General features: G+C 40.4%; 1 protein-coding gene across 5 annotated transcripts in view; it reads left to right on the plus strand.

The window, feature by feature from the left end:
• The first annotated feature begins 5,461 nt into the window (after positions 1-5,461).
• The window catches only part of LOC111158258 (sorting nexin 3), a 62,224-nt gene continuing 40,978 nt past the window's right edge, over positions 5,462-26,707 (plus strand). For 3 of the 5 annotated variants that reach the window (XM_022520168.1, XM_022520171.1, XM_022520172.1), the window contains exon 1: positions 5,462-5,917. In XM_022520168.1, coding sequence (XP_022375876.1) covers positions 5,756-5,917 — 162 coding nt within the window. In that variant the 5' untranslated portion in view covers positions 5,462-5,755. The remainder of the gene's footprint in view (positions 5,918-26,707) is intronic. The other 2 variants (XM_022520169.1, XM_022520170.1) reach the window with 2 other exon arrangements.

Consider the following 26,707-nt stretch of genomic DNA (forward strand, 5'->3'; position numbering starts at 1 on the left):
AAGGACTCAGTCCCATAAGACTGTCCCCACAGCCACAAATGAGGTGCCAAAGCTAGCCACTTCTGCTCAGCCAACTTCAGATTTGGGGGTGGGTCTCATAATCTCCCCCTCAGGCTTGAAAATTTGACTCATGGATACCAGAAAAACATTTTACTTATGTTTGCTGGTTTATCTCTTACATTTGGTTCAAAAACAGCCAAATGGAAGAGATGCATAGGGCAAGGTCTGGGGAAGGGGTGTGTGGAAATTTTATTCCCTCTTCTGACTGCCATCTTCCAGGCGTTGAAATTTCCCAACCTCTCCTCAAGTATTCGGCCTTTCTGGTGATCAGCTCCCATCCTGAAGCTACCTAGGGGCCTGCCCTGAGTCACCTCGTTAACATAAACTTGGGTGTGGTCAAAAGGGGCTCCTCAGGAATAACAAAAGACACTTCCACTACTCAGAAAATTCCAAAGGTTTCAGGAACTCAGTGCTGGGAACCAGGGACAAAAAAACCAATCTATTTTTTATTACACCAGATACAGTCACAGATAAAGATCAAAGAGAAATGAAATTCTCATGTGACTTCTAGTATAATAATACAACCATCTCAAATTACTGAGTAAAGAATAAATAAAAAATATATATATATTGTTTAGTAAATGGTGTTGCAACAACTAGGTAGTCAAATGGGGGGGGGGGTTTAGATCCATATTTCTCTCATGCCAAATGAAATTCTAGGTGGATCAAATTTAAAAAAAAAACAAAACCTACAAATAGGGGTGCCTGGGTGGCTCAGTCCAGTAATTGGAGGCCTTCAGATCAAGTCATATTCTCCAGGTCCTGGGATAGAGCCCTGCTCAGTGGGGAGTCTGCATCTCTCTCTCTCTCTCTCTTTATCTCCCTCTGCTCCTCCCCCACCACTCATTTTCTCTCTCTCAAATAAGTAAATTAAAAATCTTTATAAAAAAATTAAAAATTAAAAAAAATTGAGAACCTATAAATAGTCTGGAAAAAATGTGGGGTTTTTTTTAGATTTTATTTACTATTTGACAGAGAGAGACACAGCAAGAGAGGGAACACAAGCAGGAAGAGCGGGAGAGGGAGAAGCAGGCTCCCCCCAGAGCAGGGGCCTCGATGCAGGGCTCAACCCCAGGACTCTGGGATCAGGCGAAGGCAGATGCTTAAGGACTGAGCCACCCAGGCGCCCCTGGCTTTTCTTTTAAAAGAGGAGGAGGTCTTTCTAAGCATGCTTGGAAACTCAGAAGCCATAAAAGAGAAGATTGATAAATTCAACTACATAAATTAAATTACAAAATACATGGTAAAAAACCATCACCGACAAAGTTAAACTGGGGAAGATATTTGCAACTCATATCACACAAAATGGTTACCTTTTAATATTTTAAATTTACTTTTTAAAGATTATATTTCTTTATTTGACAGAGAGAGAGAGACAGTGAGAGAGGGAAGACAAACTGGAGGAGTGGGGAAAAAGAAGCAGGCTTCCCGCTGAGCAGAGAGACAGATATAGGGCTCAGTCCCAGGATCCTGGGATCATGACATGAGCCCAAGGCAGACGCTTAATGACTGAGCCACCAAGACACCCCAAACTTTTAATATTTAATAAACTCCAACATATCAAGAAAAAGAGCAAGTCAATAGAAAAATGGGCAAAGCATTTGAACAAATATATCACCAAAAAAAAGGAAATATGAATGGCTTGTAAACATATGAGAAGATGCTCAACTCCTTTTAAGGAACATGCAAATAAAGATACCATTTAGATAAGTGAAGACTAAAAAGTTTGATAACACTTCATGTTGGTGAAGCTATAGACAAACAGGCACTTTCATACATTGCTGAACGGGGTGTAGACTGGTTAAACCTGTACAGAAGACATTTGGCAATACCTCTCATAAATAAATATATCCTTTGACCTAGTAATTCCATTTATAGAAATTTATCCTATAAATATAATCCCGTGTATGTGTAATGATAGAATATTCAGGCTATTCATTGCAATACTGTAATAGTGAAAGGCTGAATCCCCTATATATTTGTGAATAGGGGGTCAAGTTAAATTATGGCACATCATGTAATGGGATACTTTGTGATAGTAATGTTAAATTATGTTAAATTAAGTTAAATTATGGCACATCATGTAATGGGATACTTTGCTACAGTACAAATATGGAACTATCTTCAAGATACATTATTAAGTGAAATATGATATATAAATTTTTATGTGTATATATATATATATATATATATATATATACGTTCTAGTATACTACTTAAGGGACACAACTCTCACCTCTTATGCTTCCACAGTAATACAGGTACACTAACAAATTATTTTTCTAGAATTAGGCCATTTAGGAAAACATAAAGCTGGTAATAGATTTTTTTTTTTAAAGATTTTATTTATTTATTTGACAGAGATCACAAGTAGGCAGAGAGGCAGGCAGAGAGAGAGGAGGAAGCAGGCTCCCTGCGGAGCAGAGAGCCCGATGTGGGGCTTGATCCCAGGACCCTGGGATCATGACCTGAGCCGAAGGCAGAGGCTTAACCCACTGAGCCATGAGGGTGCCCCGGTAATAGATTTCTAACATCTAAGTCTATCCTTATAATATGTTGATATCTTCCCATTCCTTTCCCCACTGCAATTGCCACTCTCTCTTGAGTTACCAGTGTTAACAGCCTGATTATATCTTTCCATACTTTTTCCCATGCACATACAGAAATCTGCCCATATAGATGTACATATCTTTATATATTATTTTTGTTCTGTTTGTTTAACCAAATGACATCATACTGGACAGATTTTTCTGTGATCCTCACCAACGCATCATGAACACTCCTCTTCTAATCCTAATTAGAAGGATTTCTAATTTAATCCAATTAAAAATTGATATATTCTCCATTCGGACTCCATTTTTCTGCCCAGACAGAGAAAAGTATAAATAGGGTCTGTACTTTCATTCAGCCACTAAATTCTCTTGTTAATTCTAGTAGCTTACTCTTTTTGGATTATTCTAGGAATACAATCATATATCCTAAAAAATAATTTTCCTCCCAATACTTATACCAGGAAGCTCTTCTTAGCTGTCTGGCTGCTATGTGGCTGTGCCACTCTCTTCTGTAGCTGCTTTCCACTGCAGCCATTTGTTGCTACTGCCCAAAGCTGCTCTGCATGGCATCCAAGGAATGAGACAGAAGAGTCCTATAGAATATCCCATGAGGGCTTTGTTCAAGTGTCACAGATCATAGCACAATACAATGATTCCCGGTCTCTTGGCTCACATATATTCTAATTCAAAGTGTCATCTCATAGGGATCAAAGGCAGGCTCTCCCAAAAAGTGCCACCTTGGCATATTATTTTAAGTAAAAGTTACTCAGGAAACAGTCCGTGCAAGCACACTCAGACCCTCCTCTCTCCCCTCTGAGAGCAGGAAATAAATCTTCCACATGGAAGGTTTCCTTCCTGTACTAAGGGAAAAAAAAATCCTCATCCCTGGGAATCAAGACTGTAAAGTCTCCAAAGTTATAGAAAGAACCTTGTTAATTTTTACTAATCTATTATCCCAGCCCAAATTCTGCTCAGAATTACTTAATTAGAGCTCCCAACCTTCTGTTTTCTGTGTCCTATTAATTCCTCACAGATTTATTGTCTCATTTCTGAAACGTATAAGAATTGCCTGCTTTGGTCATTTCTTTGGATCTCAATTTCATTATAGGGCCTCCATGAGCATGTAATTAAACTTGGGTTATTTTCTCCTGTTAATCTGTCTCACATAAATTTGATTCTTAAACCAGTTGGGTAATCTTGAAAGGTAGAAGGAAATTTTTTTCCTCCCCTACAATCTATACTCAATTCTTGAGCTCACTGCTATAATCATACCAGCCAAGTTCCCATTTGGTCTCTGGCAACAGGAGACAGGCCCGGCAGGGAGTCCTGTCTGCGCATACTTATTCTAACTTTACCCTTACTCTTTGAAAGATACTCAAAGAAGGCTTCTTTGACCACCCTGTCTAATGAGCTTGTCTCATTCTCTATCACATTATTCTAGCTTTATTTCCTTATAGCACCAATCATATTATTTATTGACTATGTTTCCCCAAGAACTCGATAGCCGACCTGATGAATTCAGAGAATTTCTGTAACTTATTTACCCTTAACTCACTAGTATCTACTCTTAACTTGCTAGTATTGACAGTTGAAAAATACCTACTAGACCTTCAAGAAATATTTGTTGAATTAATGAACGTTGATTTTTCAGAAAATAGTCTGTATCATATTTAAGTAATTTCTTTATTCCAACTGTTCTTAGTGTTATTAGGAATGGTTTTTAATGATGTAGGCTATTTTTCAACTTAAGGGTCAGATTATTCAGAGTGAAATTTCTGAAACTCAATATACTTTTAAAAATGCAGACATAGTTGCAGAACTATGCCATAAACAGAGATAACCCTCTAGGCAGGGATAGAAACATCCTTCTACCTCAAAGTTCGAAATCTCCATTTGCTACAGATGAACTACCATCTACTGGTTTTTTTCCAGGTGGTCCCCCCCTCCCCCCAATTCTTAGAAAGTCCTATCTGAGTTGAAAATGCTGTAGAGGGGCGCCTAGGTGGCTCAGTGGATTAAAGCCCATGCCTTTGGCTCAGGTCATGATCCCAGGGTCCTGGGATGGAGCCCCACATCCGGCTCTCTGCTCCGTGGAGAGCCTGCTTCCTTCTCTCTCTCTGCCTGCCTCTCTGCCTACTTGTGATCTCTCTCTGTCAAATAAATAAATAAAAATCTTAAAAAAAATGCTGTAGAAATGTTTACCACTTTTCCTTCTTCTTCTCCTTCTTCTTCTTTTTTTTTTTTTACTTACTGGAACTTTGTGGGAAATGAGGGAAGAAAGTTGCAGTTTACCCAAACATAGGTCATTAAAGGCAGGTTTCAGCCCACTTAACTACGTTATTTTGTTTTCGAGAGCCCAACAGTCTCCAAATGGTTTGACCTTAGTGCTGTGATCTGGCAAGATCTTTGTCTGTATTCCACTCTCCTACTTAATCACCTACCATTTATCAATCTAGATACGCGTCTGGTCAAACTGTCACGATGATGTCAAAATCAGAATGTGAGGCATGTTAATGGTTATCTAGAAAGGCGTTGTCAGTGGTTCACGGTAAGACGGGTGGTAGGTTGACAGAGTTAGCTGGAGTTTCATTTCGACTGCGGGCAAATCCCCCAAATCTAGCTGTTTAACTTTCGTTCTTGCAGCCCCCTAGGCCGCGAAGATCATCTCAGTGCTTCCTCCCACCGCTCCAGGCCCAGGCGGCTGCAGAGAGACAGGAAGCGTCCACCCTCGGACCCCTAGGTCCGGCCGCACCTCAGCCTCAGCCTGGCGGCGACGCGCTCGCCCGGTGCATTGTGGGCACTGTAGTCTGGCCGGAACCTGTTCACGACTACAAGTCCCGTGACCGCCATTGCCCCGCGGCCGCCTAGCCCTCAGTCCCCCTCCGTGGCCTCAGCTGGGCCTCCTCGGCCCAGGGCGCGGCGTCCCGGCGAGTCAGCCGTTTCTCGCCGGGGCACAAGAGGCGGAAGCCGGAGAGACGCAGGGAGGAGCTTCGCGTGCGGGGTGAACGCCCGTCCTACGTGCTCGTTCGCTTCACGACCGCTGTGCACGAGCCCGGTGTCCCCGCGGCGGGCAGCAGCGGCGGTGTCGGTGGAACGCGGAGGGGGCGGAGGGAGTCCGCGGCGGCGGCGGCTGCAGTAGAGAAATGGCGGAGACCGTGGCGGACACCCGGAGGCTTATCACCAAGCCGCAGAACCTGAATGATGCCTATGGGCCGCCCAGCAACTTCCTCGAGATCGATGTGAGCAACCCGCAGACGGTGGGGGTCGGCCGGGGCCGCTTCACCACCTACGAAATCAGGGTCAAGGTGAGGCTGTCTTTCTCCCCTTCGGAGAGACCCCTCCCGCCGCCCGTGGTCTCCCCCAGCCAACCCACGAGTGGTCCCCTCCGGCGGCTACAGCCGCCCAGGCCGGGAGCCCCGGGCTGATTCGGTCGGGCAGCCTTGTCCCCGGGCGGGGTCTTGGGCCAGGGCCCCGCTTCCTCTAGGGCTTACAAGGGGTCTGCAGAGTGAGCTGAGCCCAGCCCTGGTATGTGGAGAAGGTGCTCGAAGAAGAAGGCGTGGGTTGAGCGCCGCTTGCCCCTCAAGCAGCTGATCTGGGAATGACATTTGAGTTGGAAAGGTGTAGATCTTTCGAGAACACAGCGCTTCATCGGGAGGGGAGCTAGATCTGACTGAGAAAGGGGGTTTGCGCAAAGTTGAAGTTTTCCCAGTCTTCTTGAGCTGGAGACTTTTCCTAAAGGTGGCCGAGCCAAGCTGGTTGGTTGTTCCAGGCCCTTCCCGAGCTACCAAACTGACCAGGTTGTACACTTCTCGGAACAAAATCTAGTGGGTGTTCATAGAAGCCTGACGAATTTGGTAGGGCTGAGCCTGGAGAGAAGAGTGATAGACCTTAGCCTTTTGAGCCACCATCGTGCTAAAGGCTGAGGTGTGGCGAGTGTTGTCTACCTCACAATCCAAAACTACAACTGCTTTTAAGAAAGCCTATTCACTTAGGGATCTTGCTCTCTTAATTTCGAGATTTGCACTTAACTGAATGAAGGAATCAGCTTAAGTAGAAACACACTTATAATTTCGTAGCTAGTATTTGATAGCAATAAGTAATTCAGATGATTTGAAAGATGCTAATTGAAAATAGTGCTTCACTTTCACTGTAGTTCAGGATTAAAGAACTTTCTTATGTATGAAAGTATTTTTAAAAGTTAATGACATGAAATTAATCTAGCTGTTAAAAACGGCAACAAATTTTACTAAAAATTAAGAATTTCACTTTACAGTAATCGAAATTTACATAACAAGTTACTATTAATATTTAAGTGGAGTAATTTCTTATTAACTTGTGCATTTTTTGTGCATATGGTTAAAAAACAACCTATAATTTGCCATCTTCACCATTTTTAAGTGTACAGTTCAGTAGTGCTAAGTATATTCATATTGTGAAATTATGCATTTAAAAAATATATGTTGCTAAAAGAATTTTAATAATCAGTCTTTAAAATGTGAAACTAAAGTTTATGTTCCAAGTCGCCCTAGTGTCCCTACGGATTTGTAAACTGAGCCATACGCAGTTTTGTGAAAAAATCCAGGCTCCCGTATAGTCAAGGAAGTGTTTTACCACATAAGCCTGGTGAAAGAGTAAGGCCCCCCCCGCCCTTTTTTTTTTTTTTTTTTAACTTTTGGAATGATTTTAAAATATGTGGCAGAATGTTCACTAAAAAGAACTTCCTCTTTTACCCTAATTCACCACCATGTTTTGCTTTTATTTTTTGTGCTAAAACAGAAGTTGGTATTCCTGTTTCTAAACTTCCATAGTTAGTACTTCCTGTCATACAACTGAAGCAGAATCTTCTGCTTCCACTTCCTCCATTTAATAACTTCATGTTTATCTTGCTGAGTGCATTGTATTAAATGCATTGTATTATAATTTAATCATTTAAAAATACATCTGATACTTGATTACTGCATAGCTGATGGGACACTTTAAAAATAGTGTTTATGGTATGATCATTTACATTTTTAAGAATAATCCTTTTTAAGAGTGGTTCATAAGTTATAGAATGAACAAAGAATACACCTGCATTGGTTTGTATTATATAAAACAGTTTTTTTGTGTGTTAATGATGGTATTAGTCATAAATGCAGGTATCCCCAAAAAAGTGTAATTGAGTTTCTAATGGTTGTGAAATGACATTGGAGTTTTTTTTAATATGTGGTGTGTTAACTTAAAATTCAGAACACCTTATAGTAAGACAGTAGGTCTTATTTAAGTAGCATATGATTTTTTAGAGTAATTACAGCCTTGTGTTAAGGTAAAATGGCCAGGAAGATGAATAGTTAAGTCATTTTGTAGTTTTATTTATTACTACTTTCTAAACTGTTGCTTCTCTCCCTAGCCCCTATTGCCTGCCCTTTGCTGCTGAATTGCCATGTGGAGTTTGGGACCTTAAACTATCTTATAGTTACTTTCTAATTCTGGTCTTGAGAAAAGTGTTCAATTTTATAGAATCTGATTGAAATTACTCTAATTTACAAAGTAATTTTATCTAGATAGTGGTGCTTTAGAATGGAAGTTTCCCAGTCTCCATTTATCTTTCGGTTTGAGGGTAGTGTTTAAGACTATTAGGATCACTTGATTAGTATCTCTGGGCTTTTGAAAATAATTGGTACAGTGTTAATGTTTTTCAAAATTGTTCTAATGGGTAGGTACAGCAGAGAGCACCATAAATGAAAGGTTTAGGAAAGCTCGGGGTTTAGAACTATTTTGGCATATTAAAGAGAAGTTTAAAGGAGAAACTCAGTCACTATTTTTGAAGTTTGTACCATAATGCCACCTTAATTTTCTGGGGATTTGAAGTTAGTTTAGATCTACTATTGTAACTAGAGACAGTTGTTTCAAACAAGAGGGAAGTTAAGGATCTTTCTTGAGCTCTGAGTTCAATGAATAGATTATAAGCAGAGTAAGGTCCACAATCTAAACTCCCATTTCCCCTCTGTAAAATAGGTATGCTAGCAATAGCATGTACTCATAGGACTAAATGAGATAATGTATGTAAATCTTTTTAGCATTGACTGGTACATATACTCAGCTTTCAAAAGTTACCTTTTTCTAAAAACAGATAGGTTCTAATTTAAAAGGCAGTGATCAACTAACTACACTTTCTGAGTTACTGTGCAGTTGAGTTACTAAAATTGTTAGATTTTCTTGGCATGGAAGTATACTTTCATTGCGGCAGATGTAGCATAAAAGAAGCCATCTTGTTCAAGGAGCTTTTTTGTTTGTTTGAAGTTTTTATTATTTTGTGTGATTCCATGTAGAAAGTTGTGATGTCATTTGGAAGGTGGTAACTTTCATATTAAGCCCAAAAATATTTAATAGAATACTTCATATTTTAAGGTTACACATTTCCTGTGATTATAATAGTATTCTTACCGTTTTATTGAGATATGGTTGATATACAAGGTATTAAAGCTGTACAGCAAAATGATTTTTTATGTGCATATATTTTGAAATGATTACCACAATAAGATTAGCTAACATGCAACTCCTCGCATAGTTACAGAAGTAGCCCTTTAAAATTGAGGCTTATTAAAATACAAAGCTGAATACTAAAGTTTAATCAACTTTTTTTTTAAAGATTTTATTTATTTATTTGATGGAGAGAAAGAACATGAGCAGGTGGAGGAGCAAAGGGAGAAAGAAAAGGGAGAAGCCGACTTTCTGCTGAGCAGAGAGCCGTGTGTGGGACTTGATCCCAGGACCCTGGGATCATGACCAGAGTGAAAGGTAAACACATAACAGACTGAGCCACCCAGCCATATTTTTTTTTTATTAAGATTTTATATATTTATTTTAGAGAGAGTGCGTGGGGGTGGGGGATGAGGGGCAGAGAGAGAAGAGAAACTCAGGTAGACACCACGCTTAGTCTGGAGCCTGAATCAGGACTGGAGCCGAAACCAAGAGTGGATGCTTAACTGACTGTGCCACCCAGGCGCCGCAAGTCTGATAAACATTTGGACAAGAAAGATGGTTAGTAAAAGTAGCATTTTGACAGTTTTCCATTCTAAACCCGTATTGGTGATTTTATTCTGTGTGAGTCCTCTCATTTTAAATTGGAAGTTATTAATATCGGGGTTGGAAACTAAGAAATACATTCTTAGGGGTGCCTGGGTGGCTCAGCGGGTTAAGGCCTCTGCCTTCCGCTCAGGTCATGATCTCAGGGTCCTGGGATCAAGCCCCGCATTGGGCTCTCTGCTGGGCGGGGAGCCTGCTTCCTCCTCTCCCTCTGCCTGCCTGCCTGCCTTGCTGCCTGCGTGTGATCTCTGTCAAATAAATAAAATCTTAAAAAAAAAAAAAAGAAATTCTTAGACTTGCTGTCAGTATTTATAAGAATGTTTTAGTAAAGGGCCCAGATATATTTTTTTAATGATGTTTTAAAGAATCAAGGTATTTTATGCCAAAGGACATCTGCAGAATCTATGTAGCTTTATCAGCTGGCCATGAGATGTCTGATACGCATCTTTGCTGGTGGCTACAGCTGGCTTCCGGGATCTCCATGAAGAATGGGCATGTCACTAGCTTTCAAGGTTCTTACCTAATCCATGCCTTAAGATGGGGGAGGGAAGCAGTGACAGTTAAAAAGTAGTCCTGCGATATTGGGCTACAAGGGACTGTTCTATATTGTTCATTATAGTACTTTAGGGAACGAAAGCACAAACAGTTGTCTCTCACCCAAAGTAAATGATCTGACTAGTGTCACAGCCGGGGTTAGATTGGAAGTAGTCTGGTCCTGGTTCAGAATTGCTTCACAGCTGCAGTTCATTTAATTTAAAACAGGACATTAAAACCTTTGTTGTCTGCAGCCTCGTTTTGGGGCACCCTCGGGTGTCTGAACATTGGAAGGAAATCCTAGGGTTGGTACTCTTGAGACCTGAGTTGAGTCTTCAGTAATGCACAGTGGGTAAGACGCACCCAGGAGAGGCGAGCAGCTGCAGAGAGCTTGCTGTTAAATTCTGTGCTCTGATGAGACCTGGAGGGAACACGTTGTTGACTGGCTGGCGGGTGATGTTATAAAAGGCAGGCCTTTTTTTCTGTGTGTGTTGAAGCTGAAGAGGGGACTTCGCACTTCAGTGCTTCTTCTATTCAAGGCGCTGTGCTATATATATGTGTCTATAAAATATGGAGCGCTTCATGAATTTGCGTGTCATCCTTGCGCAGGGGCCATGCTAGTCTCTGTATCGTTCCAATTTTAGTGTATGTGCTGCTGAAGCGAGCACTGCTGTATATATATAACACGGTCTTTGAGGTAACTGAAGAGAATAGGGAATATTCCTGTTTTGCTGATGTAAAAGCTGGGGTCCCTGTTGATCTGATCCTCATCTTTGGTCCCTTCCTCATTCTTGCTTTATGTTCCAGGTCTGGTGAGCTGCTTGTACCTCCTGAATAAGCTGAATTCTCTTTTATCCAGGCCTCTTGTGTCTACATACTTCCTCCGCCATTAAAAACCATCTTCCTGGGGCGCCCGGCTAGCTCGGTTGGTGAAGCGTGTGACTCTTGATCTTGGGGTTGTGAGTTTGAGCCCCACATTGGGTGTAGAGATTACTTTAAAGAATAAAGTTATTTATTTATTTATCTTTAAAGATTTTTCTTTATTTGTCAGAGAGAGCGAGAGAGCACAAGCAGGGGGGAATGGCAGGCTGTACCGTAGGCACAGGGGTAACTGGCCCACCCAGGTACCCCCTTGCTATCATTTTTTTAGAGATTTTGCTGATCCTTGGATTTAGATTGGATTTCCTTCCTGTATAGCCTTGTAGCCCTATGAGGGTTAAATTTATTTGCTTATTTGTGGCTTCCTTTAGTTCTTGTATCTTCCACTGTAAACTCCTAGAGAACAGGGACTGTCATAATCACCCTTATTCAACACCTGGCACTGCACTTCCATGTAGTGGACATTATGAATAATGACGTTTAGGAAGGTTAAGTAACTTGCCCAAAGTCATGGGTATTAAATGGCAAAACTGGGATTTGATCTACATTTTCTGACCTTCAGAGCCTGTATTGAACATTCTCCTGAGGAGCCTTTGAAACCATTGTCTTCTTTCATTGGGCAGAAGTGGGATTTGGGAAATGGTAGTTTATTTATTTATTTTTAAGATTTTATTTATTTTATTTTGGGAGAATGAATGATGGAGAGAGCATGAGCCAGGGGGAGAGGAAGAGGGAGAAGCATACTCCTCGCTGAGCAGGGAGCCCAGCTAGAGTGCTTCTTAAACTGTCATTTCCTGAGGTACCTCGGGGGCTCAGTGGGTTAAGCTCCTGCCTTCGGCTCAGGTCATGATCCCAGGGTTCCTGGGATTGAGCCCTGTGTCGGGCTCCCTGCTCCGCAAGGAGTCTGCTTCTCCCTCTCCCTCTGCCTCTCTGCCTGGCTCTTGCTCTCTCCCTTCCACTCTGTCTCTTTGTCAAATAAATAAATAAAATCTTAAAAAAAAACAAAAAACAAAATAACACCCTAGCAAGGACACTTTACTGATGCACAGGCAGCTCATTCCTGGTTGCTCCATGCTCTCTGTCTCTGAGCAGTAGGAAAAAAATAGATGGAACCACAGTGGTTGGTAGTTAGATGTGATTTAGAAAGGCAAATTCTAAGTAAATAAATAGAAACAAATCAGTCAACCAGAACAAAAAAGCAGATTAGAGATCTGAGAGCGGAGAGGAAAACCAATGACATTGCCAAAGATAGAAAACTGGTTTTGGAGGGGAGGTAATTTAGATACTAGCTGAAAGTGTTACAACCTGTATAGCTTAGCTTTTTCAGAACGAGGGGAGGCCTTGGCTGTATTCAGCCAAGACCGTTGTTTTTGCCACTTGTACTGTGTCCCCATGTAAGAATCAGGGAGGTGAGCCAGGAGTTAGGAAAATATAAAATATATATCCATCTAAGAAGGAAATTATTATTATTATTATTATTTTGAGTGTGCACATGAGCCCAGGTAGGGAGGCAGAGAGACAATCTTTTTTTTTTTTTTTTTTTAAAGAATTTGTGTACTTATTTGTCAGAGAGAGAGCACAAGTAGGGGGAGAGCCAGGGTCCTTGCCAAGCAAGGAGCTTGATGTGGGACTTGATCTCAGGACTGTGGGACCATGATCCAAGCCCGAGGCAGAAGCTTAACCGATTGAGCCACCCAGGTGTCCTGGGAGAGAGAGAATCTTAATTAAGCAGGCTCCATACCCAGGGCGGAGCCCAGTGTGGGGCTCATCTCACAACCCTGAGGTCATGACCTGAGCTGAAATCTAAAGTTGGATACTTAACTGACTCAGCCACCTATGTGTCCCAAGAAAGAAATTCTTATATTTTGTTAGTATTGCCACACTGTACCTTTAAAGTGGAAAAGTTTAACTTTCAGCAGTCTTGGTGATTCTTCGCAATGGAAATTTTCCTGTCTTCACCTTCATAATTATGCTTACCAAAAAAGAAAAAAAAAGTTTGAACTGTTGTTTTTATGTACTTCGATGATTTTCCATATTGTGCTGCTTTCATGTAAGCAGAGCCAGCAGTTTTTTGAACATCAGATAAGAGAGATGGTGTCCAAGAAAAGCAACACTATAATCTCAGTGTGGCTGTTTACTGATATCATAGTTAATGACCTAACGTGTTCAACCAGAGTTTTACATCCTTAAAGAAATATTTAGAACCTAGGAATTTTGACATGGTAGTAAAATGTGACATATGATGTAACTTTCAAGAAAGGTGGTATCAGGATATAGTTTGGGCTGTTCTCACAGAGTCTTCAACAGTAGAGTCTTTATTTTTTCACATGACAGGTTTCAGAGACAATCTTGGGCTGTTACCCTGGCTTGACTGTCAGCTCCCAGCATCACGTCCATCTTCTGGCCAAGGGGAAAATGTATTCCTGCCCCATTGCCCTTTTCCTCAAAAAGAAGCTGGGAATTTAGTCACATCTTCAGCCATGTGAAGAAAGGAAGAACAGACACTGTTCTTTCTTTGCTTTACCACAATAAAGAAGGAATTGGGATCAGCCCTTCTAGGGTGTGGCTTTAGCAACATTCTGATCATCTCTCTTAATTCTTTACTTTTTTGCTGATGTCTGATTTCAAAGTTTAGAGGAAGGTGGGTAAGAAATAAAATTGAGTTCTCATTAGTTCTGACAATCTTTTTTTTTTTAAAGATTTTTTGTTTATTTTATTAGCATGAGTGGGAGGGCCAGTGGGAGAGGGAGAAGCAGACTCCCCACTGAGCAGGGAGCCGGGGATCCCAGAACCCTAACCTGAGCCAAACGCAAATGCTTAACCAACTGAGCTACCCAGGTGCCCCAGTTGTGACAGTCTTAAATGTGAATGAGTTTTGATTTCTTCCTGAGAATTAATTTCGGTAAGTTGAGAAAGACTATTGTTAAGACATGGCATATCTGATAGAGGTATACCATGGGATTGGGGTTGGATTAGAGGTGTTGAAAATACATGATTAATCTTTTTTTTTTTTTTTTCCTTCCATGGCTGTTTAAAACTATGGAGGCAGTTTTACTTAGGACCAGCATTTTAATTGATGGTAGAATGATAGAGTATATAATTTGAGATACCAGAATAAGTGAGATCATTGTCTCTTACCAGAAAATCATAGAAGACTTGAAATAATTTTCATAAAATTATTTTGTGTCTAGCAGTATTGGAACGGGCACTTCCTAATTCTTTGCGCTCTAGACTTTGATTTTATCACTGATGTAACATCTCTGTTTGCTTGGATTTCCTTAAATTATTTCCACACTTGCCACCTATAGATTGTTTGCTTTCTGTTTTTTCCCCACTCCTGCCTTGTGGGATAGTAAATTTGGGAATTTTGATCCATACAGAGGAGGAGAGGAGTCTCAAATCTCCTCTCCTTACATCCATTTCTTTGCATCTCACTCCTCTTTTGCCTTGACATTATTCGTTATCTTGAAGTGGAAACAGAAGTAGATAAAAGTCTTGTTGGCTAGGCATGTATTATGTATTGTCAGGCCTTTATTTAAGTTTATACCCAGGGGTGCCTGGGTAGCTCAGTTCATTGAGCATCTGACCCTTGGTTTCAGCTTAGGTCATGACCTCAGGGTTGTGGGATAGAGCTCTGTGTCTGGCTCTGTGCTCAGTGCAGAGTCTGCTGGAGATTTTCTCCCTCTCTCCCTTAAGCTTTCACTTGTGTGAGTGTGCACATATACTCTCTCTCTTTCTCTTAAATAAATAAAATCTTAAATAAATGTATTTATAGCCAGAGATGCCTCCCATATTGTGTAACTTGAGAACTTTTTTTTTTTAAGATTTATTATTTATTTGGAAAGAGAGAGAGCAATGAGCAGGGAAAAGGGCAGAGGGAGAGAGAGAAAGACTCAAAGCTAACTCCCTACTGAGTGTGGAGCTGGACCTGGGGCTTGATCTCGCTGCCCTGCCCTGAGATCATGACCTGAGCTGAAATCAGGATTCAGAAGCCCAACCTACTGAGCCACCCAGGCACCCCACTGAGAACATTATTAAGACACTAATAGATTAAAAAAAAAAAAAAGGCACTAATAGATCTAGAGCAGGAGTGAGCAAGCTGTGGGCTTCCCTGTTTTTGTAGATTTATTGGAAGACTTCCACAACTTAAGGCAATAAATTTGCGTTTTAAGCTACTAAGTTTGTGATAATTTGTTACAGCAGCAATAGGAAATTAATAAGAATGACCATACCCTTTTACTAAAAGTCATTTCCCGGGCACCTGAGTGGCTCAGGTGGTTGAATGTCTGCCTTTGGCTCAAGTCATGATCCCAAGGTCCTGGGATTGAGCTCCGTATCTGGCTCCCTGCTCAGTGGGGAGTCTGCTTTTCCTCCCCCATGCTCTTCTGCTCTTGCTTGCTCTCTCTCTCTCTAAAATAAATAAAATCTTTTTAAAAAACTGGGTATAAGAGAAAGAACCATATAATCTTTAATAGGGTTGTTTATCCTTGCTGTTATCTGGTGCTCTTATATGAGAGGGGGCAACTTCTGAGACTAGACAGATGTAAAATTATGCGTACTTTGTGAAGAATACTGTGGATTATTGGCTCTTGGTTAAAATTTAGCTTAGAAAAGGTATAATTCTTTATTATTGGGCCTTTGACCCTCCATAATTCTAGGCAAGTTCTTGGAAGCAATAGTATCTTATATTCATAGCACACATTGAGAGAAAAATACTTCTGAGTTCTGCATCTTGTGATTCTAGGTCTCAAAGTCTAACATTTAAGTATTTCAGGCAATAAATGTATAACTACACAATTTCTTCTGATGTTACTTTTCTTTTTTTTTTTCTTGGATATCTATTTTGGAAAGAAACCAGCACGTTAGCCTCAGGCATTTATTTATAATGAGCAGGAACTGGCTGTTCTTTTAAAATATCCATATCCATTTATGACAGGATAGATTTTAAGAATCCAACCTTAAAAGGCTGTGAGGTATATAAACTATATGTGTCAAATACGTAAGGCACCCAGAATTTCTATATGAAGAAAGTTCAAGAATGTCAAAGCTAAGGAAGCATTGTAGAAGAAGGATTTTAACTATAAAATCTGGTAACACATTCATAAAATTAAAGTATTTATAGGTTGGAGTAGGCTATTAGTTATGAATACTATTCAGTGGGTTATTTAGAAGGTATATGTTCTTTGGTTTGCTTTTCTCTAGAACATTTGATAGGCCTTTGTCTAAAACTGTTCTAATACAGTAGCCATTAGTCATAAGAGGCTATTTAAATTGAGGTGTTAGATAGAAGCTACCAGACATCTATTTCCTTGGGATTAAAGTTGACTTGTTTGACTTGTCTTTAGTTCATTACAAGTGATAATTGGGCTTGAATATACAGTATGTGTCATATATAAAGGGATCATTGTATCAGAGCTCTTTCCCTTGAGTTTCTGTAACCTTTTTGCCCCATCTCTCTGTTTCCAGTCATTGGTCACTCACAGTCTGTTCACTGTTACCCTTGGGCGAAACTCCCCAGCATGCGCTGACACACACACCCTGTTCTCTGCTGATTAAGATAGAGAAAATTTCTTAATCCAGTCAAAGGTTAGAGACTTACTTTCTTTATAGGATAATTTTAATGCATTAGGAAATTGAGCACAAGTTTGGAAACTGTAGTTAAACTGTAGCTTAACCAAAGAGAACTGGGATAAGAGTAAATGGTGCCTTTCAGAGTGTATAGAATCTTACTTCTCTTCAGTGTTGTACAGGTAAGTGTAAAATATGTGTGGTTTCAATAGGTTTCAGTTACAGTTGCCTTCAGGTCTGTTGAGAGCACTGGGCCTTCGGGTGGTATTTAGCTCAGGCCCCTGAAGTAATTTCCTGTTCTCCACAGAAGTTGGATCTCTTACAGGTCTTGCTGTGGCCAGTAGAAGAGGAAATGCTTCCCCTAATCCCTTCCTGCCCCACTTCCTCAAGGGTTCTTAATAAAGGCCTCAGGAAAATCTGCTAGATTAAATGTTAACGACTAAATTCTCCTGTAGGCAAATGAAAAGCAACTCAGCGGAGGACATTAAATTCTGATTGTAAAGCACTTTGATAAATCTCATTTGGGATGCCTTAGTGGCCCAGTCAGTTAAGCGTCTGACTCTTGATCTCAGCTCAGGTCTTGATCTCAGTGTTCCTCAGGGTTCCTATCTCATTTAATATTAGCTGTTGCTATTATTTAATTACTGAGTTGGCTTTAGCTTTCTATTGCATTATCAAAAAAGAGGAGGCGGCACCGGACTGGCTCAGTCGCTAGAGCATGTGACTCTTGATCTCAGGATTGTTAGTTTGAGCCCCACGTTGAGTGTAGAGATTACTTTAAAAAAAGAGAAAAGAAGGTACTGATTTTAGTAAAGGATTGGTTTTCTGGCATACATGACCAGACTTGTATTTTTTCTCCCAAACTCTCTAATATATCATTGAAATGTTCTTAAGGAAAAGTCAAAACTGTATAGAATCTCTTATACTATTGCAGAGTATATTATTTAAATGTGACAGTGGATGGTAGTGATGGTTGTACAACAGTGTGAATGTACTTAATGGTTCAGAATTCTGTACACTTAAAAATGTATACTCTGTGACATATAATGGTAAATTTTATGTGTGTTTTATCACATAAAAATAAAACATGAAAACGGGCGCCTGGGTGGCTCAGTCATTAAGTGTCTGGCCTTCAGCTCAGGTCATGATCCCAGGGTCCTGAGATCGAGCCTTACATCGGGCTCCCTGCCTGGTGGGGAGCCTGCTTCTCCCTCTCCCACTCCCCCTGCTTGTTTCCTGCTCTTGATGTCTCCCTCTCTATCAAATAAATAAAGAAATCTTTTAAAAAAAATGGAAACAAATAATGGAGGAGGAGCAGTTGTATAAGTTAATGTAATGTTTTCTTTGAATTTACCAAAGCAGGGAAGGAAAGCAGTTTTTCATGACCCCCCCCCCTTTTTTTTTTTAAAGATTTTTATTTATTTATTTGACAGACAGAGATCACAAGTAGGCAGAGAAGTAGGCAGAGAAAGAGGGGGAAGCAGACTCCCCGCCGAGCAGAGAGCCCGACGCGGGGCTCGATCCCAGGACCCTGGGATCATGACCCGAGCCGAAGGCAGAGGCTTTAACCCACTGAGCCACCCAGGCGCCCCAATATTTTTAAAAATTTTTAAAGTTTATTTTATTTGTTATTAATATATCACTCAATATCACTCAAGCTTTTTTGTGATTATTTGTAGACTATATCATTTTCCATCCTTTGCTTTTAACCTGTTTTTGTTTTTGAATGTTAAATGTGACTCTCGTGGACAGGATATAATGGTAATCTTTTTTTAAAATCCAGACTGACAATCTCTGTCTTTTGATTGAAATGTTTAATAGTTATATGTTTAATGGAATTATTGGAGTGATGGGTTTATTTCTGCCATTTGATACTTTTTTCTTTTTTAAAGCTTTTATTTTAATTCTGGTTAGTTAGTGTATACCATGTTAACGTTAGTTTCAGGTGTGCAATACTGTGATCCAGCAATTCCATACATCACCCACTGTTCATCACAAGTGCACTTCTTTTTTATTTAATTTAATTTATTTATTTTTAAGATTTACTTATTTTACTACTTATCTCAGAGAGAGAGCATGCACAAGCGGAAGGGGCATAGGAAGAGGGAGAGAGAATCTCAAGCAGACTCTGTACTGAGTGCAGAACCCAACACACAGGGCTTGATCTCACAACGTTGAAATCAAGACCTGAGCCAAAAGCAAGAGTCAGACTTTTAGCTGACTGTGCTGCCCAAGTTCCCCTTTTTATTTATTTATTTATTTATTTATTGAGAGAAAGCATGAGCTGGGTGGGAGGGGTTGAGGGCAAGGGGAGAGAGAATCTCAGACAGGCTCCATGCCCAGCGCAGGAACAGGTCTTAGAACCCTGAGATCATCACCTGAGCCAAAATCAAGAGTCATATGCTTAACCAACTGAGCCACCCAGGTGCCCCACAAGTGTACTTCTTAATACTTACTTATTATATCTCATTGTTTTTCTATTCCTCCTTTACTGCTTTTTTTAATTAAATAGATATTTTAATATACCATTTTAATTCCTAAGACCTTTTAAAATTCTTCTTTAAATTACTAGTGTTTGAGCTAGGAATTTACAATCACAGTGTGATTCACTTTAATGCTAACTTAATTCCAGTAAAATATAGAAACTTTGCTCCAAATGTAGCCAGTTCCTCCCCCTTCCTTTGTTTTATATTGTCATGTGTATTATATCTTGACATAGTACAAGGGTAACAGTAGAAGTTTATAATTGTTTTATGCAGTTGTCTTTTTAATGATCTAAGAGAAAAGAAAAACACATTTATACATTTACTGTGTAATTACCTTTACTACTGCTCTTATTTCTTCATGTGGATCCCAGTAACCATCTGTTGTCATTTCTTTTGAGCCTGAAGGGCTTTCTTTTTTTTTTTCTTTCTTTCTTTTTTTTTCTTAAAGATATTTATTTGAGATATCTCTCCAGATATCTGGAGAGAAAGAGATAGTGAGAGACAGCACAAGCAGGAAGGAGAGGGAGAAGCAGGCTGAGCGGGGAACCTGACATGGGGCTTGATCCCAGGATCCTGGGATCATGACCTGAGCCGAAGGTAGTTGCTTAACCGACTGAGCCATCCAGGCACTCCTGAAGGGCTTTCTTTAGTGTTTCTTGTAAGGCAGATCTTACTATAAATTCTTGCAGTCTTTGTTCCTCTGGGAACAGTTTATTTTATATGTATGTATGTATGAAGTAGGCTCCATGCCCAGTCTGGAGCCCAGTGTGGGGCTTGAACTCACAACCCTGAGATCAAGACCTGAGCTGAGATCAAGAGTTGCACGCTTAACGACTGAGCCCAAGGTACCCCTTCTCTTTATTTTTGAAGGATAGTTTCACTGGATATATTAGTTTTCTATTAGTGCATAAAAAATTATTGTAAATGTAGTGCCTTAAAGTACTACCTCACCAGTTTCTGTAAGTCAGAAATCTGGGCTTGGCTTAGCTGTGCCATTTGCTCAGGTCTTAAGATCTACAGTCAAGGTTTGATCTGGGTTGTGGTCTCATGTGAGGCCTGGGATTCTTTCCATGCTTACATGGTTGTTGGGAAAATTCATTTTCTTGTAGCTATAAAATTTATAGTGGACTTCCTCTTCAAGGCCAGTGGGAAAAAATCTTGATTTCAGGGGAACTGAAGTTCTTTTTTTTTTTAAAGATTTTATTTATTTATTTGACAGAGAGAGATCACAAGTAGACAGAGAGGCAGGCAGAGAGAGGGAGGGAAGCAGGCTCCCTGCTGAGCAGAGAGCCCGATGCGGGACTCGATCCCAGGAACCTGAGATCATGACCTGAGCCGAAGGCAGCGGCTTAACCCACTGAGCCACCCAGGCGCCCTGAAGTTCTTTTTTTTAAAGATTTTTTTTATTTATTTGACAGACAGAGATCACAAGTAGGCAGAGAGGCAGGCAGAGAGAGAGAGAGAGGAGGAAGCAGGCTCCCTGCAGAGCAGAGAGCCCGATGTGGGGCTCGATCCCAGGACCCTGGGATCATGACCCGAGCTGAAGGCAGAGGCTTTAACCCACTGAGCCACCCAGGCGCCCCCGAAGTTCTCTTTTTAATTGGCTCACCTGATTAAGTCAAGTCGAGTCAAAAAACTCTTGAGGAACGCAAAGATGGATTAGGGACTTTATCTGCAAAAGTGCTTCATCTTTGCCATACAGTGTAACTTAATCATGAAAGTGACATCCATCATATTTGTGGGTCTCACCCACACGCTCATGGGAGGTGTGTACCACTCATATGGGAAGGGTGGGAATTGGGACAGGTGCATGTCAGATTGCTGTCTACCACTGAATTTATAGACTTTGTTGTATTTTTTTTTTTTTCAGCTTTATGGATATTCCAATGCTTCCTAGTTTGTATTTAAGGGGAGAAGTCAGCTATTAATCTTGTGTGTCTCCCTATCTATGATGAGTCATTTTTCTGGTTGCCATTTTTAAGATTTCTAGTTGTCTTTGGCTTTTAATAGTTTGACCATGATGTGTGTAGGTATGGATGTGTTTTATGTTTCTCCTGCTTGGAATTCATGGAGCTTCTTGAATGTGATATATAAAGATTTTAGTCAAATTTGGGAAGTCTTCAGTCATTATTTATTTATTTTTTCCTTTTATTGTCAGACTCTCATTACTTGTGTGTTGGTACCTGTGACAGACTCTCACAGGTTTCTAAGGCTCTGTTCTATTTTTTTTTTTTGTTCTTCAGAATGAACAATTTCTATTGATCTGTCATTTGCTCATTTCTCTTGTCTGCCAGCTCAAATCTGTTGAGCCCCTCCAGTGAATTTTTCATTTCAGTTGTTTCACTTTTCTCTCTTTTTTTATTTTTAAGATTTTACTTTTAAATAATCTCCACACCCAGCCTGGGACTTGAACTCACAATCCTGAGGACAAGAAAGTTGTGTGCTCCGCTGACTGAACCAGCCGGGTGCCCCAGTTATTACACTTTCAACTTCAGAATTCCAACTTGGGTCTTCTTTTTTTTTTTTAAGATTTTATTTATTTATTTGACACAGAGAGAGAGAGCATAAGTAGGCAGAGAGGCAGGCAGAGAGAGAAGGGGAAGCAGGCTCGCTGCTGAGCAAGAGAGCCTGATGTGGGGCTCGATCCCAGGACCCTGAGATCATGATCTGAGCTGAAGGCAGAGGCTTAACCCCCTGAGCCACCCAGGCGCCCCAACTTGGGTCTTCTTTATAATCTTTTTTTGTTGAGGTGCTCTGTTCCTTGAGTCATTGTCAACATACTTTTCCTTGAATCCTTTAAGCATGATTTCTTTTAGTTATTTGAGCATATTTATCATGATAGCTTTGAAAGCCTTGGAATCCTTGTCAGCTAAGTCCAACAGCTGAGCCTCTTCAGAGATAGTTTCTATTGAAAACAATTTTTTCCCTGAATGTAGAATGCACTCTCCTGTTTCTTTGCATGTTTCATAATACTTTTTTGTTAAGCTGAACCTTTTATTTTGTTTGAACATTTTAGACAATTTATTTTTTTTTTTTTATTTTTAAATATTTGTGAGCATGAGCAAGCACGAACAGGGGGAGGGGCAGAGGAAGAAGAAGAAGCAGACTCCCCTCTGAGCACAGAGCCCAACATGGGGCTCAGTCCCGGGACCCTAAGATCATCACCCAAGCAGAAGTCAGACACTTAACCAACTGAACCACCCAGGCACCCCTTAGATAATATATTTTAGAGACTCATGAATTCTGTCACCTTTTGCCTCTCCCACACAGGACAGGGTCTATTTCTATATATTTTTTAAGGACCTGCCTGCACAAAGTCTGTGGTGTGCTATTGCCAATATCTCTGATTTTTTCCCCCCAGTTCTTGTTTTTTAAGCCTAGTTTCCTAAGGGTCACTCTTGGATTAGCATAGCTTAGTGTGGTTAGCCAGTGACTGGGTCGGAGGTTCTACATAAGCATGTTGAGCCATTAAGGCCTCTGCTCTTTGACAGTGAATTTATTTGTAGGTTGGGAATGAATTCAAAGCATAAGCAGTTTACAAATTCCAGCTTCTGGTTTGTGCCAAGTCTTCTCACGTCCGTGACTCTTCCGTATCTGTGAAAGACCTTACAGCCAGGGATACATAGATGAGTAGGGTCCTTGCCAGTCTCTCCTAGGCCTGCATGCAGCAGCTGTGTGCGGGCACACAGCCTCTCACACCACCAGGGATAGCTTACTAAGGCCCATCGTGGTTGTGCCATTCTCAGGACATCTCTGCTGAGTTTCTGTCAGGTGTACCCCTTTGTTTCTTGCCCTAGTCAGTCTTGGACCCATTGGCTTGCTGCAGTTTTGGCCTTCTCCATTGTTTGCAACCAAGATCACTATTGTTCTCAACAATACCCCCTGCATATGGAACTTTTCTGTATTTTTCTCTTAATCACTTATCCCCCTCTAGCAATGATGATGCTGGTTTTGTCCCACACTGGTGAAACTACCAGTGACGGAGCTGGAGGGTGGTGGTTAAAACACCACAGACTTCCACTCTTATATGAGGTTCACTGTTTTTTTCTTGAATAGATGCTTTTTGATTTGTTATATGTCTTCAGCCAATTTTCAGAATCCTGATATGGTTGTTTTTGACATGTTTGTCTAGTTTTATCATTGATTTGGGGCGAGGGAGTCGGAGATGTTTTACTTAGCTCTTCACCATTCCAGCAGCTCCCACCCTTTCTATTTTGCATTCTATCTTTTTTTGAGGTTTTATATTTTGAAGAAGTCTTACTAATATTATTATGCTTTTAATGTTAATTTCTATCTGCTCAGGAGCACTCTTTGTGCAATGTTTAAATGTTTTTAAAGGCCTCTTGATCAAATATTACTTAGCTTCTTGCACATAGTAGTTGTTTAGATATTAAGTGCTTAGTGGGGTTTTTAAAGCTTTATTTAACATCTGCTTTGGATCAGGTACTCTAACCATAGTATGCCTTAGGATCATGAACTTTGAACTTGAAAAAAAGAAAAACTCTCTCTCTCTCTCTGCCTATTTGTATGCATATGACCCTAAGCAAGTTACCTCACTCTGCTTTTTGAGTTTCTTCAGCCATAAAATGAAACTTCAGAAGATAAAATGTGACATGTGGCTATACTGCTCAAAGCAGTCTACACATTAAATGCAATACTTGTCAAAATACACCAGCATTCTTCACAGAGCTGGAACAGTTTGTATGGAAAAATTTGTATGAAACTGTGGAAGACTAACAGCCAAAGCAGTCCTGAAAAAGAAAAAACAAAACTGGAGGCATCAAGATTCTGGACTTTAAGCTGTGTTACAGAGCTGTCATCATCAAAATAGTATGGTACTGACACAAAAGCAGGCATGTGGATTAGTGGAACAGAATAGAAAACCCAGAAATGAACCCACAGCTATATGGTCAACTAATCTTCGACAAAAGATAGACTATCCAGTGGAAAAAGGCAATTCCTTAAACATATGCTGTTAGGAAAACTGAACAGCAATATACAGAAGAATGAAACTAGACCCACTTTCTTACATTAAAATAAATTCAAAATAGATGAAAGACCTAAATATGAGACAGGAAACCATCCAAATTGTGGAGAACACAGGCAGCAACCTCTGATGGCCATAGCGAGTTCTTACTAGGCACATCTCTGGAGGCAAGAGAAACAAAAGCAAAAATGAACTATTGGGACTTCATCAAGATAGACAGCTTTTGCACAGTGAAGGAACCAACCAAAACTAAAAGCTACGGGGCATCTGGGTGGCTCAGTGGGTTAAAGCCTCTGCCTTCAGCTCAGGTCATGATCCCAGGGTTCTGGGATCGAGCCCCGCATCAGGCTCTCTGCTTAGCAGGGAGCCTGCTTCCCTTCCTCTCTGCCTGCCTCTCTGCCCACCTGTGATCTCTCTCTCTGTCAAATAAATAAATAAAATCTTTTAAAAAATAAAAAATAAAAAAAAATCTAGCCTACGGAATGGGAGAAGATATTTGCAAATGACATATCTGATAAAGGGTTAGTATCCAAAATATATAAAGAACTTACCAAACTCAAAACCCCAAAAGACCCAAATAATCCAGTTAAGAAATGGGCAGAAGACATGAGTAGACACTTTTTTCCAAAGAAGACATCCTGATGGCTAACAAACATGTGAAAAAATGCTCAGCATCATTCATCATCAGGGAAGTACAAATCCAAACCACATTGAGATACCACCTCACACCTGTCAGAATGACTAAAATTAACAACACAGGAAACAGCAGGTGCTGGCAAAGATGCGAAGAAAGGGGAACCCTCTCGCACTGTTGGGTGGGAAAGCAAACTGGTGCAGCCATTCTGGAGAATAGTATGGAGGTTCCTCAAAAGTTAAAAATAGAAACTACGATCTAGTAATTGCATTACTAGGTATTTACCCAAAGGATACAAAAATACTGATTTGAAGGGGTACGTGTACCCCAATGTTTATAGCAGCATTATCTACAATAGCTAAACTATGGAGAGAGCCCAAATATCCATAGACTGATAAATGGATAAAGAAGTGGTAACAAACACACATGTATACATACATACACATTCATACACATACAATGGAATATTACTTAGCCATCAAGAAGAATGGACTCTCGCCATTTGCAGTTACATGGATGGAGCAAGAATGTATTATGCTAAGCAAAATAAGTCAGAAGAAAAAGACATACTGTGTGATTTCACTCATACATAGAATTTAAAAAACAAAACAGATGAACATACGGGAAGGGGGACCAAAAAAAGAGAGAAGGAAACCATAGATACTCTAAAGGTAGAGAACAAACTGAGGGTTGATGGAGGAGGTAGGAGGGGGATGGGCTAAAAGGCGATGGGCATTAAGGAGGGCACTTGTTATGATGAGCAGTAGGTGTTCTATGTAAATGATGAATCACTGATCTGCTCCTGAAACCAATATTGGACTGTATGTTACCTAACTAGAATTTATGTAAAAATTTTGAAAAAATGTGGCATGATATTTGTCCTACACTCAATATCCGATAAGTGATAATATGTTTGAAGTAATGAAAGTTCCTCTTTAATTACTGAGGTAAATGACAGTGTCTTCATTTTAAAGATGATGCAACTCAGAGAAGGAAGGTAACCTTTTTTTTTTTTAAAGTTTATTGATTTATTTGATAGAGACAGACACAGCAAGAGAGGGAACACAAGCAAGGGGAGTGGGAGAAGGAGAAGCAGGCTTCCCGCTGGGCGGGGATTCCAACGCAGAGCTCGATCTGAGGACCCTGGGATCATGACCTGAGCCGAAGGCTTAATGGCTTAATGACTGAGCCACCCAGGCGCCCCAAAAGTAATGGTTTGTTTGTTTGTTTTTTAAGATTTACTTATTTATCTGAGAGAGAGAGCTGAGGAAGGGCAGAGGAAGAGAAGCAGACTCCCCACTGAGCACGAGCCTGATGCAGGGCTTGATCCCAGCACCCTGAGATTAGGACCTGAGCAGAAACCAAGAGGTGAAGTCTCAACCTACTGAGCCACCCAGGAACCTCAGAAAAAATTTTAATGAGTCTTAAAGCCTCTAAGCTTAAAAGGTTGTACATACATGTCTGTGTTACAATAACGCACTCCCCAGATTGGGTACCATCTTACAGAAATTTGCCCCATTGTATTCTAGTATCCTTAATTTTCTTCTCCTTAACCTTACCTATCCTTGTCTATATAAAGTCAGCCAATCGGGGACCATGTCCATATATTTAGCCAGTGTTTGTGGTGGATTCCCAATTAAAACTTTTATTCTGTATGGTTCTTAGCATTCTAAGTAACATCAGTGGCTTATGAGATTCATAATTAATATTTATAAGTGTCATGACTTAAAATATATTTCCCACACTTCTAGTTTGGGGGCTAGAGGTGAAGGATCTGGAATGATTTCCTTTTCTTAGTAACTTTATAACTCAGAGGAGAGGGTAAGGGAGGGAAAGTATGAGGAGAAAAGAGGCTAGACTAAGTACTCAGAAATGAACTTAAATTATGAGGGACAGAACCCAGAATACCCTGCTCTGCAGCCCTACCGCAAACACTTAA

Source organism: Enhydra lutris, unplaced genomic scaffold, assembly GCF_002288905.1.
Source record: "Enhydra lutris kenyoni isolate GAN:26980312 unplaced genomic scaffold, ASM228890v2 scaffoldscaffold58, whole genome shotgun sequence".
Taxonomy (NCBI): Eukaryota; Metazoa; Chordata; class Mammalia; order Carnivora; family Mustelidae; genus Enhydra; species Enhydra lutris.